We start from the raw sequence: 22,381 nt of genomic DNA on the forward strand, positions 1-22,381 counted from the left end.
AGCTCTGGCTCGGTGGGCAGAAGCAAATGTGAGTTCCATCAGAGCGGAACACATCTCAGGGGAGACAAATACCCAGGCAGACTCCCTGAGCAGAGCCAAGGTGGATCAGTCGGAATGGTGTCTGGATCCGGCTCTGTTTGAGGAAATCTCCCGGAGGTTCGGACAATCGCATCTGGACCTATTTGCCACTCCCAGGAACACTCAACTCCCCAGGTTCTTCTCCAGATTCCCGACTCCGGGATCGGAGGGAATGGATGCTCTCAGGTGTCGGTGGCCGGCGCAACTCCTGTACGCCTTTCCACCGCTGCCATTGATACCGGAAACCATACGCAAGTTGATCCTGGAAGGTGCAGAAGTAATCTTGATTGCTCCACATTGGCCACGGCGCCCGTGGTTTGCCGACCTCATGGATCTTTCAATATCACCCCCATGGAGGATCCCCCCGGACCGAGTAATACTCAGTCAGGGCAAACTTTTACATCCAGATCCTCAGTGGCTACAACTAGCCGCTTGGCATTTGAGCGGCAAAGTTTAGCCAAACAATCATATTCCTCAGGGGTGATATCGATCATACAAGCATCAAGACGACCTTCGACAAACAGGATCTACGATGCTACGTGGAAAGGTTTTTGCAGGTGGTCCGTTCCACTTCACCTAGATCCAACCTCAGTATCTATTCCCAATATTCTAGATTACCTATTGGAAAGACTTAATAAGGGCCTATCAGTCAACACTATTCGTAGACAGGTATCGGCCCTCTCAACTGTACTTTCCTGTGACAACTTAACATCTCTGGCACAACGATCAACGCCTTTTTGAAGGGTGCGACCAATACTAAACCTCCTGTTATACACAGGTACCCGTCATGGAACTTGCCCAAAGTTCTTCAAGCTTTGACATTAGCACCCTTTGAGTCTCTTGACTCATGTTCTCTGTATCACCTATCGTTAAAGGTAGGCTTTCTAGTGGCTATTACTTCAGCGAGAAGAATCTCGGAACTAGCCGCGCTGTCAGTGAGGAAGGATCTCTGCACCTTCTTCAAGGACAAGGTCGTTCTTAGACCAGACCCTGCATTCCTTCCAAAGGTAAACAGCATCTTCCACAGATCTCAGGAACTGATTCTTCCTGATTTCTGCCCAAAACCCAGACATAGACTAGAACAGAGATGGCACAAGCTGGATGTACGTAGAGCGTTGTGCTTCTACGTAAAGCGCACTTCATCCTTCCGTAAGACGGAAGCATTCTTTGTTTCCTTCCAACCATCAACTATGGGAAAGAAGGTGTCATCTTCTACCATAGGTAGGTGGATCAGAGCCTGTATAGCCCAAGCCTATGTCTCGCAGGCACTACCAGTGCCCCCGCACGTGACTGCCCATTCCACACGCAGCGCAGCCACATCGGCTGCGTGGTCCACACAAGCATCGGTGGAAGAAATTTGCAAGGCCGTGACTTGGTCTTCTCCCTCCGTATTCATTAGGCATTACCGTTTAGACTCCTTTGCCGCAGCGGATGCTGCCTTTGGTAGAAGAGTGCTACAGCAAGTTGTACCTGCTCAGGATTCAGGGGCCTAGACTCTCCCTCCCAGGGGGACATGAGGGCTTTGGTATGTCCCAACCATTGGACTCTACAGCCATCCTGCTGGAGAAGGGGCGTTGTCTTACCTGAACGCCTTTTCTCAGCAAGATGATGTAGAGTCCAAGCCCCCCCAGGTATTAGGTCTAGGCAGGTATTGAACAAGGAGCTACCGTATTGAATCCAACAAACAGTTCTCCAGCATGTAGAGGAATGTAGACCCCACGCATGGGTTGATTTAGTCTTCTAGCCCAATCAGACCAAACAATCAAAGTTGCCACGCCTCTGCAGGGTCTGACCATGCCCCAGTTTTCGTTTGGTCTCAGCCCTGAAGACACATGAGAATTTGCTCCTAATTTAGATTCAGAAAGGTAGTTATTGCCATTTGTGGTTTCTCTATCCTTTTTTTTTTTCCTTCTTGGGGGGGGGATTGGTTCAGCTCTGAGCTCAGTGCTGCACCATTTCTTCTCTCTTAATCAATTCCCTTCTCTGTGAGTTTTCAGAGGCAGACAGCTGATCGTAGATTGCTGCCTCCTCATTACAATCCACCTCCCCCACCCCTTCCCAAGATCTTCGCTGTGAATGCGAAGCTAAACTACTAATTTTCAGCTGAAAACGGAAATCACCTTCTTAGGTTAGTTACCAATTCAAACAACCTGCGGGCGCCATTTTGAGCCTCTAGAAGGCTCGATCCTCACACTACTCAAGTACTTCCTTGTTACTGTTGATTGTCAGCTGTAAATTACCAAAAAAAAAAAAAAAACAGCAGGTGAACTGTTTGACTAAAAGAGCTGATTACCAGATTACTTGCAGGAGAGGATTTTTTCTCTCAGCTTGTTTCATCTCTCATCAGATTGTCCCGGCCGCCATTTTGGGCTCCGCCCAATCACACACATTAAATTGACTGCTTTGTCCTAATTACAGCCTTTTCAGTCACGAAGTAACTTACTTATTTGGTGATTCTCCCTAAGTGTGGGGGGGGAAATAGGAGTTCTAATTACATTCCTTTAGATCTTCATTCAGCTGCTTAATAGGCACCATCTCAGGTTGCCTAGTGGACATAGGGAAAATACCTTGAGTCTCTCACTCCATTTTATCTGGTAATATTCCAGACTGTGACTTACCAGTACCTTTTAAATATCCAGTGCCAACAGATTGGATGGCTGCTTGCCTTGCCTGTTTTCCGCTGTCTGCATAGTGGTCGGCACTTACTGTCCTAGCCGTCACTAAGTGAGACAGGAGGGTCAAAAAAAAATCAATTAAAATAAAACAGAATTAAATTAAACAAGATACATACCTATATTCATATGTAGACTTATCTTTTCGGACAAATTGTCTCTATTACAGTGGGCCTGAAAAATTGAATGGGGAGGACAGCCCCTGAGCGTAGTGCGGCTTATATCGCGTAGTGACTCCGTGCTTAATGGTGGGCTGGACCTCACAGACCCTCGTGCAGGCTTGGATCTCCTGGTGAAAACCTGCCCTTTCTTCTCCTGCAGAACAGGACTGATCCAGGGATCTCCTGGTGACAACCTGTCTTTTCTTCTACTGCAGTACAGGCCAGATCCAGGGATCTCCTGGTGAACACCTGTTGTTTATTTCCTATTGTTTATTTCAATATGGCGGATAACACCGTTTCACAGGCTTCCACCTCCAGTGGAAATATAAAACGCAAGCCATCCAGTCTGGATACACCTGCAAAAGCCAAGGCCAAGGTCAAACGGACCTCTAAGGCCGATGACAAGCAAGCAGATAGCAGACATGGGGTGCTGGAGCGACAATTCTCCAAAGCCCAGCGGCAGACAGGAGAGACGCAGCTTATCCCCTCACCTCCTCTTGCATCCACATCAGGGGAGCATCGACCTTCCCCTCTTACACAGGCTTGGTCTCCCGAGCAGACCCTGGACCAGGGTCCCTTGCTGGAATATGAACGGGACCATCTGTCCCTCTTTGACCGAGAATTGAGATTACAGGTCCAAGATTCAATTCCAGCTGCTGAGCCAGGACCTTCCTCAGTGTCTTGTGGGTCTCGGGCAAGTTACTACAGTCGTCCCTCCCCCAATCCCTTCAGCATCTTTCACGCCGATGGCGGCGGGTCTTCGGGGCCCCGAACATCCTTCATTTACTCTCCAGCTCCAAGCCATGATCTCACAGGCGGTGGTTCAGGCAATGGCGGCTTCAGGGAGGGCCATTCCGGTCCAAGGACTGTCAACCCCCCCCCTACGCCCACGAAAACTAGGCATCCCAGGGAGTATGTGATTTCAGATCACGGTTCTCCACCTCAATCTGAAGGGAGCGAGATATCAGATTTTTCTGCTCAGATTCCGGAAGAAGGCATGTGGTCAGACGGGGAAGACATTCAGGTGGAGGCCACTCCTATGGTAGGGGTGTTTAATCCAAATTCCTTCTATCCTCTTTTACAAAAGGCCTATGTCACCAGAAAAATTGAACCCGTGAAACCACAGACGACCGATCAGGACTCTGGACATTGTTCTGACCCACTGTTTCTGGAACCGGTCAAGAAGAACCTACAGATACATTGCCCCCCTATGTTTCTCAAATCCATTCAGGATCAATGGGGATCTCCTAGAAGTTTCTCTGCTCTTGGGGGATTAGATCATAAGCTCTTAGATACGGTCCCTTCCCTCAACGATGTCCTCGAAGTTCCGAGTGTAGACGTGATTCTCGCCCCCATACTGTCAGACACCAAAATCCCAGGAGATATGTCGGAGGCCCTTAAGGCTGAGGACAAGAAGTCTGAGATTTCCCTCAAAAGGACCCATCAGGCATCGGCTTGGGCTATAAGAGCCTCAACATCTAACTCTTTTTTCGCTAGAATTGCATTAATCTGGCTCAGGGAATTACAGGCCAGATTATCCCCAGACGAGGTAAGGGTTCACCAGGATGTCACTAAACTAAGGGCCACACTGGAATACATGGCGGATGTGTCTCTGCAGTCGGCCAAATATTCGGCTCGGGCCATAGCTTCCAACGTGGCCGCACGCCGGTTATTCTGGCTAAAAAATTGGAAGGCCGATACCAGGTACAAATGGAGAGTAGCTGCGGCACCATATCATAAGGGTCGCCTTTTTGGAGAGGCTCTCACTCCTTACCTGACTGAAAACAAAGAAAAGTTGAAAGTACTAGCTCATGTTGTCAAAAAAACGGGCAGACGTTTTTCTCCATACAACCGGCGTCCATCGTTTAAGTCTGGCTCAGACTGAACTACATGGAGCGGGTATCGGCCCTTTCAAGCAGGGCCGGACCGCTCATCGGACCAGTCCGGCTACAGAGACAAGCCAAAGCCACAATTTCTAGGCTAAGAGGCCCCTTCGCAGCAGAGGAGCTCGTCCTTTCCGAAAGTCAAAGTGACTTGAGGCGGATTCCTCCCATTGGCGGACGACTGGCACTATATTTCCACAAATGGGAAAGTACCACCACGGACAATTGGGTTCTAACCAGTATCAGAGACGGAGTGTCTCTGGAGTTCCTCACACTCCCACCTCGGCGCTTCATCTCCTGCCCCCTATCCAGAAATCCTGTGAAACAAGGTCTCATGGAGGAGGCCATTTGTCATCTGTTAAGCATAGAGGCAATAGAGCGGGTATCCCCAGATCAATGGGGACTGGGTTTCTACTCCATCCTGTTCGTGGTACCAAAACCCTCAGGAGGATGGAGGGCGATCCTAGACCTCAAGGCTCTAAATCGGTACCTAATTTACCAAAAATTCAAGATGCAAACTCTTCATTCTATTCTGGGCAGTATTCGGCCGGGGGATTTTCTTACATCCATAGATCTGACAGAAGCTTACCTGCACGTTCCCATACATCCAAACCACAGGCGTTTCCTCAGATTCGGGTATTCCAACCATCACTATCAGTACAGGGCCCTGCCATTCGGCCTATCATCAGCTCCAAGGGTTTTCACCAAAATCCTGGCGGTTCTCGCCGCACAGCTCAGGTTGGTACCAGTCCGCGTTCAGTGCTACTTGGACGATATCCTAATCCAGTCGTCCTCGGCACTGAACGCCCGTTCAGACGTGGCACTGACAATCAAGACACTCCAGGATCATGGATTTATGATCAACTTCCCAAAGAGCCATCTGATCCCAACAAACCTTTTGCTCCACCTAGGCGCAATAATAGACACCAGCCAGTGCCGAGTTTTCCTGTCTCAGGAGCGTCAGCTCAGCATACGTACGATGGTCACCAGGGTGTGCAAGGAGAAACGTGTAACCCTGCTCCAGCTGTTAGGGAAACTGATCTCATGTATTGCCATAGTGCCTTGGGCCAGGCTTCATACGAGACAACTACAGTGGTTTCTACTCCCTTACCAGAAACAGGGTGTAGCATGTTTTCCACAGAGGGTGCGAGTCCCACCACAGACACGTCCCTCATCTGGTGGTTGTCCCCAGCACTGTCCAAAGGATCCCTGCTCAGAGAACCGACTTGGGTAACCTTAACCACAGACGCCAGTCTGTTTGGATGGGGGGCACATCTGCAATCTCAATTCGCCCAGGGACGGTGGTCTCAACGGGATCTCAAGAAAAATATCAATTGGTTAGACTCAGAGCCATACACCTAGCACTTCGCCATTTCCACAAGAAGTTGGCGGGCCGCCACGTGCTGGTTCTGACAGACAACGTGGTGGCAAAGGCTCATGTCAACAGGCAGGGCGGCACTCGATCACGGATTCTAATGTCCGAGGCCCAGTGTCTGGGGTCATGGGCGGAACAGAATCTGTTGTCCCTAAAGGCAGAACACATTTCAGGGGTGGAAAACGACCAGGCAGATTTTCTGAGTCGATCTACGATAGATCATTCAGAGTGGCGTCTACATCCCCATCTCTTTCGGGAGATAACTCACCGTTTCGGTCGGCCCAAAGTCGACCTGTTTGCATCCCCGAAGAACACCCAGCTTCCCCGGTTTCTATCTCGGTACCCATCCCAGGGTTCGGAAGGAGCAGATGCCCTCCGCAGCCCTTGGCCGGCAGGCCTTCTATATGCATTTCCACCCCTTCCCTTGATCCCGGCTGTCATCAGGAAGCTGTTACAGGAACAGGCGGAGCTAATCCTTGTGGCCACGTATTGGCCAAGGCGTCCATGGTTCGCGGATCTCGTGAACCTCGCCATAGCCCCCCCTTGGCAAATCCCTCCAGGGAGGATAATTCTAACACGGGGCCATATGCCATCCGAACCCACAGTGGCTACAACTAGCCGTCTGGCATCTGAGTGCCAATTCCTGATGTGCGGATCTTACTCTTCAAGGGTGATAGCTATGATCCAAGCTTCCAGACGGCCGGCGACGAACCGAATCTATGATGCCACTTGGAAGAACTTCTGTGACTGGTGTACCTGTAAGGGTTTGTCTATCTCTTCTGTCACTATTCCAGTGATTCTTGAATACCTCATGGATGGAGTGGATAAAGGCTTAGCGCCCAACACCTTGTGTAGACAGGTGGCTGCTCTTTCCACGGTGTTCACCTGTCCCAACGCCACTCCATTGTCCCATCATCCCAGGATCCGATCCTTTATGAAAGGAGTCTCCAACACCAGACCTCCGGTAGTACACAGGTATCCATCTTGGGAACTACCTCGTGTTCTGCAGGCACTCACTAGGTCTCCCTTTGAACCTATAAGGTCTTGTCCTTTTCACATTTTGTCCCACAAGGTGGCTTTTCTAGTAGCCATCACGTCGGCGAGACGCGTGTCAGAGCTGGCTGCTCTTTCAGTTAGGGAAGACCTGTGTACCTTCTATCAGGACAGAGTGGTGCTGAGGTTAGATCCCTCATTCATTCCCAAGGTGAATACCCTGTTTCACCGGGCTCAGGACATTGTACTACCAAACTTTTGTCCCAATCCTTCTCACACACTAGAAAAGCAGTGGCATTACCTAGATGTACGTAGGGTATTACGTCATTACATTAAGAGGACAGCTTCCTTTCGCAAATCGGAGGCATTGTTTGTCTCTTTCCACTCAACTTCCAAGGGACAGAAGGTTTCCTCCTCTACTATAGCCAGGTGGATCAAGGCCTGTATCGCTCAATCTTACCAGGCTTCCTCTTTACCTGTCCCAAGCTGCCTGACAGCGCACTCTACTCGTAGGCGTCCATAGAGGACATCTGTAAGGTGGCTACGTGGTCGTACCCTTCACCATTCATTCACCACTACAAACTCGACAAGTTTGCTTCCGCGGAGGCTGCGTTTGGCCGTCGGGTTTTACAACAAGTGGTCCATTTCAGCACCGACACTTAACCAACCTGCTTCCCACCCGTGGGATCATAGGGGCTTTGGTATGTCCCATGCGTGGAGTCTACATTCCTCTACATGCTGGAGAAGGGGCGTTGTCTTACCTGAACGCCTTTTCTCAGCATGAGGAATGTAGACTCCACCCCCTCCCTGATTATTACTAGCAGCTAGGTTAGTGTCAGCAGTTCGGAGCCATCTCGTCACACAATCATTCGCTTCGCCCTTTCGAAAACTGGGGCATGGTCAGACCCTGCAGAGGCGTGGCAACTTTGATTGTTTGGTCTGATTGGGCTAGAAGACTAAATCAACCCATGCGTGGAGTCTACATTCCTCATGCTGAGAAAAGGCATTCAGGTAAGACAACGCCCCTTCTCGCCTAAGTCAAAACTGGGATCACGCCCAAGGGAAGGGTGTGGCCAAAGTTTTTACCCAGTCTGCCGGGCAGGAAGGCTGTCATAGAATCCAACCATTGGACTCTACATCATCCTGCTGAGAAAAGGCGTTCAGGTAAGACAACGCCCCGTCTCTTCCATCCATATAACTATTCTGTCACCTGACACTCAGGTCATAAACTAGATACGCTTTTCTTCAGAAAGGGTTTATTCCACAAAAGTATCCTTCTCAGCTGAGTAGGCAGATTTAGCAGACTGTTCAAGAGGACAATGTTTCAAGTCCTCTTCAATACTATACTACAATATTACTTCTATTCACCAGTGGATGGTATTTTTATTATTTTATGATTTTATAAAATGGTTTTGAAGGTCTATACCTCTGTGAAAACTTTTTTTTTGTTTTTCTCATGCTACACTGGGTTCCCTGTAGGCTTCCAGGCGCAGTCAAGAAATCTGTAAATCCTTCATAGCTTCATATGCAGAATGTCCTTGACTTAACAACAGTTAATTTAGTGACCATTCGAAGTTAGTACCGAAAAAAGTGACTTATGACTGTTTTTCACACTTAACGACCGTTGCAGCATCTCCAGGGTTACATGATCAAAATTCAGATACTTGGTAACTAGTTCATATTTATGACCATTAATGTGTCCCAGGGTTTATGTGATCCCCTTTTACGACTTTCTGACAAGCAAAGTCAATGGGAAAGCCACATTCACTTAACAACTGTGTTACTAACTTAACAACTGCAGTGATTCACTTAACAACTGTGGCAAGAAAGATTGTAAAATGGGTCGAAATTCACTTAACGTTTCACTTAGCAACAGAAACTTTGGGCTCAATTGTGGCCATAAGTTGAGGACCACCTGCATTGCAACCTCTGTACTTAATTGTTACTGCCCATTCTACAAGTTCAAACATGGTCGGCATGCTGGATCCCATGTATAAAACGTCATCTCGTGAGTCACTTTTTTTTCTATCAATCCCTGCCTTCTAAATACAGCATAAAACCTGAGGTATGCCTGTTTCTGGCCCAGCTCTCATTTTGGAAGGCCATCAAAACCTGGCTCTTCTGGCGGGCTTTTTGCTGGGGTGTTTTCTGGTGGAGTATTATGCAGATGAAGGATTTGCCTGTACCTTTTGATACTGTTTTATCATTTTGATTTGTTTTGCTGTTTTGCTGATGTTTTAAAGCCACTTTGCATGCCACCTTAAATCACTTTGCAACCTTCAGAAAAGATTTATTTATTTCTTATTTAGGAACCAAATTAATAAATGAGAAATAAATATCTTCTGACACATGCCTTCATAATTCAGTTATTTTAGCTCAGCAGACAAGGGAGCAAGGTTTTTAACTTAACACTGGAAATCTGTTTTTTTAGAATTCTGAAGGCCTGTCTCTGCACTCTATTTAGGAATGAAAATGCCTTCCATTTCCCAACTCTTCTGCCCTGAGAGTGAAGCCACATCTTTCCTTCAGTGTTCAAAGAGCACGCTCTTTCTCTTTGCCCTTCTCAATGGACTCGGCTGAGTCTTTCTCCTCAGGGTTTTTCCCCCAGAGAGCTGCAATGGCCAATCTTTCATTACAAGCCAGCTAAGCAAATATGCCCTCTCCAAATCTGTGACTCCTCTGGATAAGATTTTTGTTTTTATCCAGAGTCGTTGCGTGGGTTTTTGTTTTCTGAAAAATGGAAGAAGAGCCCTTTAGTTATCTTAGAAGTACAAAAATGGTTTGCTTATCTGTAACTTGAGTGATCATGCACAACCTGCTCTCCTAACCCCACAAGGAGCTAGCTGACCTCAGTATTTCTCTGGAGTCGTTGTATCAGTCTCTGGAAATGAAGGGATTCAGTGGGAGCCACGTCCAGTCAAATGGGTTATGTATGAGGGGTGGGTTTCCCATCAAGAAATTCCTTAAGCTGTAGAATATTTTCAGCAGGTCTTGAATAGGAACATACCCCATATGTATGAATTCACAGATGCCCATTCCAAGAACTTCAGTTAGAGAAGGAACCATTTTTATGTGCAAAATTTAGTGGTCTATCTGTTTTCTACCAGAAGAGGGTCAACTGAATCAACTTAACAATTGGACTGGCCCATTCAAGGGTGCGGCTGGAGAATGCAATACATTAAAGATTAACTGACTTAGATTGTAAATTACTAATTACCAATATTGCAAATACTGTATTTGCATATAAGTGCCATAACTGATATTCCCAGTAATTTTTTTAATCAAATGTACTGTCATGTCAGATAAAACATTTTTTTGTTTTTCTAGCTCTAAAATGGTACTTATTTGCTGATCAGCAGTGAATCGTGGATTAAATAGGAGACAATGAAATTCTTACATATTACCAAAAGTGTATCAGTGACAAACGAGTGTCAGCGCAAGCTAATGTTCTATACATTTTTGCTGAAACATATATTTTTGAAAATATTTAATTCCCTGAATGTAACAAATGCATTTTTTTTATGTTTCATCCATGTTTACTTCTCTCCCCAATACAGAGAGCACGATCAGTGCAAGTTTAACCTAAAAGGAAAGAATTGTTTTAAATTAACTATGAAGGTTACTTCCAGAAATCCCCAAAGCAAATTGTCTGAGAAACTGAAGCATACAGTGTTACTGTTTGATAGCCGTATTATTTATGTATCCAGCCCAAAGCTGAATTTCTATCAGATCATATGAAAGAAGAGATTTTGAGGTCATATGACAGCCGGGTGCAGAATATAAGCAGTTCACTTTGTGTATGTTTCTATGTATTAAAGAAGAGTTTGTTTTATAACCACCAGAACTTTTGAAACAAACATTTCACATATACCTTTAATAATAGTGTACCCAGTTTCATAGGGCAATAGCCTAGTTACAAGAAAGAGATTTTTCTGATCTTTCATGCAGTGCAGAACATTCTGCTATGTTCCCCCGTGAGCTTTTCACAGCTTTTTTTTTTTCCAGAAATACTGAAGAACATCTAAAATGTATAACAAACCATGGATTCTCTTGAATACTGACACAATACTTTGACGAGTGTATCAAATTTTCAATTTTAATATCTTAAACCTTTAAAGATTTTAAGTGCAGCACTTACAATTTGTGACACATTTCCCCCTTCCCACTTGTAGGCTTTATAGGGGCTGGAGGGGGGTGGCAGGTTTTAAGAGTAATGCCGTTTTATTTAAGCTGTAGTTTTTTCCTATTAAAACATAATAAGTAATAATGAGCTAAATGTCCTGACATGCACTGGCATTCATAGTCACCATGTGAATTCTTGACAGTCCTTCAAATATAAGAAGAGCTAATAGGCCGTGGAGAGTATATTTGTTCATATTTGACTAAATCAGTTCTTGTTCTGTGTCGCAGGGATCCTGTATCGCAAGTCCTGTGCCTCCTCTGCAGCTTGTCTCATGACCTCTGCCGGATACCAGACTTTCTGTACTCCAGGGAAGATAAACTCTGTTTGTATAAGCTGCTGCAACACTCCACTTTGTAATGGGCCCAGGCCAAAGAAGCGAGGAAACGCTGGCACCGTGCCTAGGGCAGGAGTATTAACAACCATGCTGCTGTCCAGCTTGCCGTTTCTATCACCCGCACATTGCTAAACTCTAAGGGAAGATTCCCTTTGTTGCCATCATTCTTGCCGTGTCACTTCTCTCAAAGGCACAGCTGGTTTCCATTGTGATGTTGTTGTTCGCTTTCCCAAAAGAAGAGTTTTGTCTGAAAAAACGTCTCAACAACTTCATTACTTACAGAATAGATCTAGTTGTCTGATTTTTTTTCCAGTGTGCACTTTAAAACAAAATGAAACAAAGAAAAATAAATCAACAGTTCGTCCATACAAAAGCACTATCATTCATGTTATTGGAAAAGTAGTCTGTTGAAATTAGCACTTGAACTTGGAGGGTACAGGTTGTTGGCTGTAAAATCTTTCTTTTGTTTTTCTTTACTGCTTCTTTTAGCCTATTGTGTATTCTATAACTTTTTTTATGAGTATTTACTACTCATGTTCACAAATGCCATTCTGGTTAACAAGACTTGGATCTATGCTGGTTTCCAGAGGCATTGTTCTCACACTGAGCTCCAATGACTCGGGACTCTGTTTTGGTAAACTGGAGTCAATTTCAGCCTCATCCTGAAGAATATTTGAGGAAACCTTCTGTGCTGCTTTGGTGGAAGACTTTCGCCTGGATGATGTGAAGATCAATGGACGTTTGGAACGATTGATATTGGCTGCAGAGTTTACACTGGTTGCCAAGTACTTCTTTTTGTTGGCATGCTCTATGGACAGGCGACATCGGAGGACTTGAAGAAAGACCTTCCGGAAATGTTGGGAGGAAATGTTGTACAGGAGTGGATTCACCACAGAGCTAAGGTAAAAGAAGATGTCTGCTATGGGGAGGAGAATAATATATGCCCTGAAATAAGAGACTGTCCAGTCTTGCTTGGGCCTGGCAGCCATCATGATCCTTCGAACTTGATTCGGTAGCCAGCATATTGCCAGTGTTGCAACAATCAAACCTACAAGGAAGGAGAAGAGAGAAAAAGAACTTGTGAAACCAAATCATAAAATATTTAGAATCAGTGCTCCACTTACCGGCTAGGAAATGATACCAATTTTTCAGTGTTTTGCTTGAGAGCATCTTCCGCCAGTAGCAAAATACGTTCTGAGAGAGACAGAAGGGGAAAAGGGAAGGCACGGGTTTCAAGGTCATTGGCGTCTGTATTGTGTAACATGTAAGGTCGCTTTTCTTTTGATCCTTGATATCGGTTAAGTTCAAGTTGCTTTATTTCATTTGTACTGCATTCTTAAAATATTTTGCTATTGATACTCTGTTGCCTATTCCTCCTTCTCCTTTTCATTACTAAATAATACAGCCATATTAGAACAGGCAATATCCAAAAGCAGATCAAATTCCACTTATATTTAAAAAAAAAATGTGCATACAATTTGGCATTATTTTTGGTAACTTTTCTCCTACAGAAAATATTTTTATGTACAGTGTGAAAGGCTCTTTTTATGACAGAGTATATAAAGGGTGATCAGGAAAGAAGCTGCAGTTGAATTAAAATAAAATGGCACAGAGAACAAACATTAACTGTTCCTAGTAATGGAATTTCTAGAGAACACAAAGTTTGTTCCAAGTTTTGCTGTCCAGCTATTTTGCATTCACCTATAAATGTGAGTATTTATTTCATTGAGGTTAAGTTAATTTTGTTGAAGAAACATATTAAAATATTTATCCTTGACTTTCTTATTACTGGCAAGACAAGAATGCCAGGCTCCCAGAGCTGACAAAAAAACTTACCGATTCCATAGTTTTAAAATATTCAGCATGCTTCACGCACATTGTCTTATTTACCTGTTAAACAAACTAATGTGATAAATCAGTATTAACCATCCTGAACAATGGCGTGCTTAGATTTCCATTTTCTTAATCAACTTTTTAAATGCAGGGTTAAACCATCTTTCCAGAATGGTAGTTGAGTATAACTTCTAATTTCCAATTTCAATTACTGAAATATGTCTAAATTTAAGAAAAATCACTATAAAATGAAAGATGCATTTGTAGTCTCCACCTTGATGGATGTTCATGGATGGATTTGAGGGAAAGAAAGAAAATGTTCAGAGTTTTTAGCTTATTTGCCCTTGCTGGGGTATTCCTTGTTTTAGAGCAAAGGTGCCTTATCTGTGAAAGAGAATAATTTATCCAAATGTTGGCTGTTCCATTGCAAGTTTTTCTTTGATTTGTGGATTTTTATACTATGCTTACTAAAATTCTTACTTGCTTTAAAGCTAGTCCTAGAACTCAATTTGTTTTATTAGAAAATGTGCAGGCTCTATGTTGCTTTTCTCGAAATGAATCTAGATTCTTACCTAGTCACTACTAAATTGTAAAATATGTATTCAATAAAAAAATTGGAAAGATCCAGAATTCAAAATCAAATACAAATTGTTTTTAAAAATGTAAGACAGCAACTATGAATATAAGCAGAAGAAAATAGGAATTGGCAGCAGCACCCTGGAAGAGCCAGGACTGAACATAAACTGTGTGTAATAAATAGATTTGTGAATCTTTTGATTTTAATGTTTACTTTTGGTTAATAAAGAGATTAATTTTTTGTAATCCTATGAAGTTTTCATTATGTTGAAAGCTTGGATTTCAGCATTTTGTACAAAATCACATATATGCACCCGTTACATTTATGCTTAACAGAAATTTGCAAAAACAAAAGTTTTAGAAAACACAGTAAATTACCAATTTCCTTAGGCATATTCTTTATGATTCTTTATGGATGGTGAAACTATATTGGCAAATACACTAATTAATTCATTTTTTTAAATCTCTGTTTGATAATGCTTAGCAAAGTATAGAATATAGAGTTACTCACGTACCTCTTAAAGTTTCTTATAAATGTGTATGATTGAGGGTGAAGAGAGAGATAATTTGTCAAACACAGATGAAACATCAGAACTTTAAAATTATTTTAAAGTAAGTTTGCAGTTTGTAATATGTCTGAATTTATAACCAAAGTTAAGGCTATTGTTCTGCCTTAAAGGACTGATTTAGGTAGCAGAGGTGAGTAAATTTACAAAACTAAGAGCTGAGCAACTGGGAAATAAAGGCATAGAAATAAGTGCAATATGCTGTAATTTGTGCTGAAGGAGTAACTGTGATGCATCTATGGTTAGGGTTGCCATGATATCTGAAATTGGCAAGTTTATTAAATTATTGGTCACCAATCTTAGCACAGGGTAACTCTTGGCCAGTCAAGATAGAGATGAGATTAGATAGACAGACAGACAGACAGACAGACAGACAGACAGATAATAGGGTAAATAAGGAATATCACAGGTTGGTAAAACAAATAGACTAAAAGAAGCAAGTGAAGGCTAGAAAACACACACAAAGTTGAGTTTCTGCTTGTGTGCAAAGTTGAGTGTGCATATATTGTGAAATTTGGGATGAGCCATTTGCCCCAAGACCCTAAGCTAAGATTTACAAGGCACTGATCTGATGTGTATTTTAAAAATGCTTTTAAGAAGTGAGAAGCAAAATATCCACTGTGTGTCATCACTTTTATTTCAAGAACATTGCTGGGCCCTAAAACTTTGCTAGAAAATAAAAATATAGGCTGCCGCATTCCAGTATTAATGCTGGAAGTATGCAGGCTTGTAAAAAGCATTTTGATGAGACTTTTGAGAATGGGAAGAAGCATTTTTGTTCACTGGAGCTTTGTGTTTCGTTATATCCTCCACAACAACAATATTGTTAAAACACTCATGTCAAAATTCCCCAAGTATCTAACCGGTCCTAATGTCTGGGACCCCTGACAATTCATATTTCTTGAAATTTATTATGTATTAAAATTATCAGCTGGAAATAGCAAACATTAAACAAATCACTCTTCTGCTCATAATGCCTTGTTCTTTTTTAATCTTTCCAGGGACACTCATTCTGTTTTTTACTTTTTACTATTACAGTTTTTATTTTTCAGGATCATGACCTACCTACTTTTTGATGTGTCTTGCATTAAGATGCAGTAAGGTCATGCCTTCGTTCCCATTTCTCTCTTTGCTCTCATTATCGTTAAGAAGAACAAAAGATCATGTATTTAGATTTATTCATGGTTTATATCTTTTTTTAAGATTTTTTGAAGAAATTTCAACTAAGCCTATATTCAGCTCTGGGAAGGTCGGGGGAGGGAATGGGAGGGTTGGGGAGGTTTGGGGAAGGGTTGCTTTGTTTTTGTTAAATTTTAAAAAAATTTCAATAAAAAAAAAAAGAAGAACAAAAGATCAATGAGCCATGACACAGAAGCCACTGAAGACACATGTACTTAATATTGTGTATGTGTATATATGTGTAAATTATGGAATAACTAAATGACATTTTAAACAGTGAACCTTAAAAGTGGTTTCCTTTCAAGCCTAGTATCAGAAATGTCCTGATCTGAGAAATCTTTCATCCATCCCTAGTTTCTAGCAGAAATATTGAAAGGTTTTAAGACTCGGTCATGTGGGTCAATTTACCCTTTGTTGTGTGTTTCATTATGCTATTTTTAAAATCTTGTTTTTCCTTAAAAAGAAGAAGTAAAACACTTCTTAAAACCACAAAAGTGGTTTTAAACATGTAAGATTAAATAACCAGCAAAGTATATAACTTCATAAACAAAAATCCAAGAAACTGAAATGGATGAATAAGGCAAAATAGAGTCAATCTATTTACCAAATAGGTTCTGTTTTTGTTAAATCACACTCCTATTTTTTTTTTTTTTTGAAAAATGTGAGTAATGTGAGGCCTTTCCAGCTAACTATAATTAGTTCCAACCTCCAAAAAACAGCATTCAATATCTTCTGTGGAGTTTGGCAGAGCAAGCTAGCCAATTCCAGGATGCAATATAAGACCAAATCAGAAACATCCTTATGGGTCAGAACATGAAATATACAATGTGCAACATATTTCTGATTTGCTTCCCAAGGTCAGGACCTTTTTCCTGCAAGATTGGAACTCTCTCTAATGTTGAAGGTAAAAAGTTAAGGAAGTAAAGTTTACTGGCTCTTCATTTAAGCTGTGTTGTCTGGGGTTTTGTTGGTAAGGCATTAAATTAAAAATGTGGGGAAGAATTCCAGTTGTTACATCCTAAGTGAAATTTGTAATCAGCACTTAACATACATAATACTTTCTATACAATGTGTATAATGTACAAAATGCACAATGTATAATTAATATGGGCAAAATAATACTTTGCCTGCTTTGCTTTTTCCGTTCATATACTTACTGCTGACTTTTACTTAGATTATATGCTATCCAAGTTCTTCCTTCCCTAGACACCTCATGAGGAACCAACTGCTTTATTCTATACAGAGGAAGTAAAAAATGAGTTGATTGTAACTTGCACTGTATTGTAGAGGTTAATGTTTCAAGGAATAGGCAGAGAACTCTTTGTGTAAACTGTCATTTTGGTGAGCACAAGTAATTGCTCATCTCTTGGTACCCTGGGGAAAAAACATTTCTTTTTTGCAGAGATGTGAATAAATGTTTGGAGCTTCGTTCCTTTAAGATTTAACCATAAACCTTTCTTTTCATCCAGGCTACAGTATCATAAAATGTAACATTTTACTCTTCTTAATGTCCTTGTACAATCAACACAAATGGGATGGAGAAAAGATACTAATTGGCTCTATAGAATAACTATTGTTATATTGTGGAGGAAACTAGGCTTACACAATCCCATTGCACAGTGTTCATAGGAAACGTCTGTATTGTTTAGATCAGTGTTTCTCAATCCTGCAAATGTCAAAATATGTGTACTTCATCTCCCAGGATTCCAAACATGCTGGCTGTGGAATTCTGGGAGTTGAAGTTCACATATCTTTCTATTGCCACAGCTGAGAAACACTGGCCTAGTAAAAAGTGCACTTGCCCTATTCCTAGAAAATACGGAGTTGTCAAGGACTTATTGTACTTTGTAAGGATGCAGATTTAATCAAAAACAAATGAAGTGGTCATTTAATGGTGCCCATCCATTTTGAACTAAGTCTGCTGTGTCTTTGCTTAAAGTAAGAAAATGGATAATGCATTATGCTAGGCAAGGAACTAAGTCCATACAACAAGCATTGAAGCGTCACTGTGACTTCTTCAAACAAATATAATAACACTGAGTGAAATATCTGCGAGAAGCAGTGAATCTCATAGTCCTTTGCCCTACCGTGAATGTTGTCTCACAAAGCAAGTAATGAGGACTTGTGAGATTTGACACAGCTTCTCTACTGTGCCTATGGAAAGCAGTGACTGCTAATGATGTGGGCAAAGAATTGTTGTGAGTTCCCTGATTTACAAATTATTCCATTGGATTTACAACTAAATAAATATACTCTTAAATAAATGCTGGATTACAGCATTAAATGTGTATTAATTTTCCTCAATTGCTTTTATTACCCACTAAAGAGCTTTTTTATGCACCTTATAGGAGGCAACTCGCTACTGGCACTGATCTGAGTACATTTCAGCAATATCTGAATAATACATTTCTACCATATATATAAAGAATCATTAATGGCATATCAAATATCCTCTGTTTAAACCTACAGTATAATTTTGCTCATGTTTCAGAAATGCAAAATAAATTGTGATATCATATAAAGATATTTGTATTTTATTTCATGTAAGCTATAAAAACTTTCCTATGTTTTGATGGATTTATAAGCAACTTCAGCCAATACTGTGAATAAAAATTGGGCTGGGAAAAAGTACAGGCTGAAACAGTTCAGGAGGGAAGCTTGGTTAATACTCTGTGTACACACACACACACACACACACACACACACACACGCACATACACACAATGTTTAGTTGTAAAGACCCATTGATTTCAGTAAAAAGGTAATGTCATTCCTGAGGCATTCCATCTGCTCCAAATCAATGCATTTTACACAGATCTCCTTAAATGCACACACCTTGTTTTCACCAACAAATGTTTAAAATTCCCATTGCAGCTTGTACTATTCACTGCCTTTTGAATCAGTGATCATCTGCGGCTTACGTTAATTGAGAGAGGAAGAAGTAGATGCAAAATACAGCCCTGTTGTAGCAGAAGGAATGGGCACTGGGGTAAATCACTGAGGAGATCAGGAAGCACAAGGCCCTGGGAATGGGAGTAAAGTTTGAAAGTGCTGGTGGCAGCACAAAGGACAACAGAGATGGCAGAAGGGATTCAGAGGGAAGTAAGTTGGGGAGCCTGCAAAGCAATTAGGAGTTTGAAGCCAAAGGGAAAAACCAAGTGACAGCAGAAGAAAATGAGAAAGAAGATTTTGCAGAAGGTAAAACGTTGAGATGGCTTGAAGGGCAAGGAGGCGGAGGCAGAACAAGGACAGAAGACAGGTGAGAAGTGAAGAGGTACTGATTTCAGCTGAAAGAACAGCAATGAAAGGAAAGGGTCACATCAGCCACGAGAGGAAAAAATACTTTCAAAAGGGCAGCAAGGAGAAAGGGGGAGAGAGGAGCAGCAAGTAATGAAAATGAAATCGAGGACATGCTAACTTATAATTTGGATTCAAAGTTTGCCAAAGGAAAGGGGAGCGGAGAAAGCAGCACCAAACCCTTTTGTCTTCCCCCAAAAGTGGGGTGTGGTTGTATTTTTTATCCGTTTGTGAAGGAATTTTCACATATTCTTCACAAGAGCACTACCAATGCCCATGCTGTAGTTGACACACACCCCCTGAGACAGATTTTTCTCCAGAGTACATGTGTTGTGCTATGCTGTATTGCCCATCTCACACCAATTAAACTGGAGGACTTTTGCCGTAACCATCTCTTGGGAGGCCAGATTGCATGAGCCAGTCATAAGGCAAGTATTCCTGTTCGGTCCTGCTGTCTTGATCCTCCCCCATCATCAGGACAACCCATCTGCCAATCAAGCAGCAGCTGCCAATCAAACAGCAGTGTTGTCTAGGTGGGGGTGTTTGGAGAGGAGACAAAACAAGATGGCTGCCTGGCAGTTCTGCATCCATAGATTTTTGTGGAGAACAGGCTGAATCAACAGAGCCAAACCCCATGAATAAAAGTAACACAAAAAACTAAGGAATTGGCAACCATGCTGAGAAAGAGGCTATTGAAAAGGAGCTGACAAAATGGGGGCTTTTTTCCCTTCCCCCAGACCTGAAATGTAGGAAAAGTTATTCTAGATGTGTCCCTCAGCTGGAGGCAAGCTTTGGAAGAGGAGAAGAGCCAGGAACACATAGCAGGAGAAGCAAAGACAAAAGTTGGGGGGGGGGAAAACCCTGTTACTATACTGCACCCATGCAATGCACTTTTAACACATAATTAATCTAAAATATTATTACTATATAATTCTTGAATGACTTAAATCAATAAATCTTAAATTGAGAATGCAGTACATAAGTACGTGTGAGCGTATCCCTGAATGCTGATGGTGAAACAAAGGCAGCTGAATTAAAAAATATTACAGTATTTTTTTGGGACATTGACATGGAAGAAAAGGAAAGAAGGGAAACAAACAAGAGGAAATGTAGAACAACAGCAAGAAGAGGAGGTAGACTTGTGTTTGAAAAAATGTATATGAGAAGACATTCATTCTCTAACAAAATGAATAAAAAGTGGACATAAGGATATAATTGTAAAACAAAGTTTTACAAAGTAAAAACAACATTGAAAAAAAAGAGAGATGAAGATGGGAAAACCGCCATGTCTACAGCAAGAAAAGGATATAGATAGTCCTCATTTAGCGACCATAATTAAGACTGGCACCTTGGTTGTTAAATGAAGCAGTCAATAAGTGAAAATACAACTGTACTTATGATCTTACTTCAGCTTTCCTTTGCTTAGGTCATAAATGTCAGAATAGTTATTTTTTCATCACCATTGTAACTGAATTACCACTAAACAAGGCAGTCACTAAACAAGAGGTACCTGTAATGGCAAAGAATGCAGTCAAAGATACCAGGAAACAATACTAAAAAAGACAGGGCAAACATAGAGCAATTCTTATGGAAATTTTTAAAAATGTTTTGGAAGGTGATAAAAAATAAACAAGAAGTGTGTAACAAAGTGAAACCAATTAACAAATACAAGTAATGAAATGATATAAGATGTAACTGAAGTGAGGGAATAATGTAAAAATATTTTAGAAGTGTATATGGGAATAATAGCAATAAGTTAAAAGAGGAGTGCTATATATGCTCTAAATCAGGCATGTCCAACCTGCGGCTCATGAGCTGCAGGTGATTCTAGACTACTAGATTCTAGTAATGTGGCTCCACAAGATTATTTTAACAAGATTATGTGCATTTATATACATTAACTACTATATTTAGATAGTTTATATGCAGCTCAAAACAATTCCTCTCCACTCAATGCAGCCCAGGCAAGCCAAAAGGTTGGACACGCCTACTCTAAACACTACAAATACTATATATGTTATGGGCACACACACACACACACACACACACACACACACACACCCCGATGACAAGGAATAATGCTATGAAATAAGGTTACAGGGGTAGATGGTGTAGCTGGAGAAATGTTAACCTTTGGGTGTGACTCGATCATGAGGTTGCTGTGCAGATTGTTCAATGTGTACATGAAAGCTGTGTCTGTGTTTACAATTACTCTTCATGCAAAAAGAAAAGTTGCCAAATAAATGTCAGAAGGATTAATACGTTAATTATGCCTAAGAAATTGTTTGGTAGAAAGAGTGCAGGAGGTGACATCATGCAAAAATTGGGAAGTGAATGTTGGTTGGATGCTAAGCAATGTGTATGTGTGCGTGTGTGTGTGTATGTGTGTGTGTGTGTGTGAAGAGCAGGGTTTTGCTCTTTAGCAAATAATTGAGAAATGTATGAATGTGAGAAAGAGAATTAATTGTACAACTGTTGATATAAAGGAAGAGGGAGTAGGATTGAATTGTAGGTTGTTTTGCATCAAATTTTAAGTTAGTAGATGAATGCATGTGATGGAAGTAAATCATGTGTAAAAATAATTGCAGTGCTTGGAATGGTACAATATTATTGTGCTGGGAGTAAAGCATAGACTTGTGATGTCCCTTTGACTGGTTAATTTATTTACAGATCAGTGGGAGATTAGAAATATATTGGTTGGAGATGTAAAAATGTGTGTTCTTTTGTACTGAGATGATAGGTTTTTGTCTGAGACTGAATTATTTTTCAGGATTTTTTCTAAAACAAAAGTTAGATTCTCTGATACATGGCAGAATAGAATAGAACAGAACAGAACAGAACAGAACAGAACAGAATAGAGCAAGAAAGGACCTTGGAGGTTTTCTAGTCCAGCCCCCTGCTCAAGCAGGAGAACCAATACCATCTCAGACAGGTGAATATCCAGTCTCTTCTTAAAAATCTCCAGTGATGGAGCACTCACAATTTCTGGGTAAGCTTTTCCACTGGTTGATTGTCCTCACTGTCAGGAAGTTTCTCCTTAATTCTAGGTTGCTTCTCTTTTTGATGAGTTTCCAACCATTGTTTCTCTCCTTCCCTCTGGTGCTTTGGTGAACAACCTGGCCCCCTCTGCCTTGTGGCAGCCCCTGAGATACTGGAACATGTCTCCCCTATTTCTTCTTTTCCTTAGACTAGCCAAACCCAAGTCCCGTAGCTGTTCTTGTATTAGCTTTTTTGGTTGTTGCTGCACACTG

The 22,381-nt window shown here is 41.7% G+C and overlaps 2 protein-coding genes across 4 annotated transcripts in view; one reads left to right on the top strand and one right to left on the bottom strand.

The window, feature by feature from the left end:
- LYPD1 (LY6/PLAUR domain containing 1) overlaps window positions 1–11,839 on the top strand; it is a 42,289-nt gene extending 30,450 nt beyond the window's left edge. For both annotated transcript variants that reach the window (XM_039328244.1, XM_039328245.1), the window contains exon 3: window positions 11,573–11,839. In XM_039328244.1, the coding sequence (XP_039184178.1) occupies window positions 11,573–11,811 (239 nt within the window). In that variant the 3' untranslated portion in view covers window positions 11,812–11,839. The remainder of the gene's footprint in view (window positions 1–11,572) is intronic.
- A 335-nt stretch (window positions 11,840–12,174) lies between these two features.
- GPR39 (G protein-coupled receptor 39) overlaps window positions 12,175–22,381 on the bottom strand; it is a 159,901-nt gene continuing 149,694 nt past the window's right edge. The window contains exon 3 of one of the 2 annotated variants that reach the window (XM_039328242.1): window positions 12,175–12,727. In XM_039328242.1, the coding sequence (XP_039184176.1) occupies window positions 12,207–12,727 (521 nt within the window). In that variant the 3' untranslated portion in view covers window positions 12,175–12,206. Of the gene's footprint in view, window positions 12,874–22,381 lie in introns of both variants that reach the window. The other variant, XM_039328243.1, reaches the window with a different exon arrangement.

Source organism: Crotalus tigris, unplaced genomic scaffold (assembly GCF_016545835.1).
Source record: "Crotalus tigris isolate CLP2741 ecotype Arizona unplaced genomic scaffold, ASM1654583v1 scf7180000024374.3283719, whole genome shotgun sequence".
Classification (NCBI taxonomy): domain Eukaryota; kingdom Metazoa; phylum Chordata; class Lepidosauria; order Squamata; family Viperidae; genus Crotalus; species Crotalus tigris.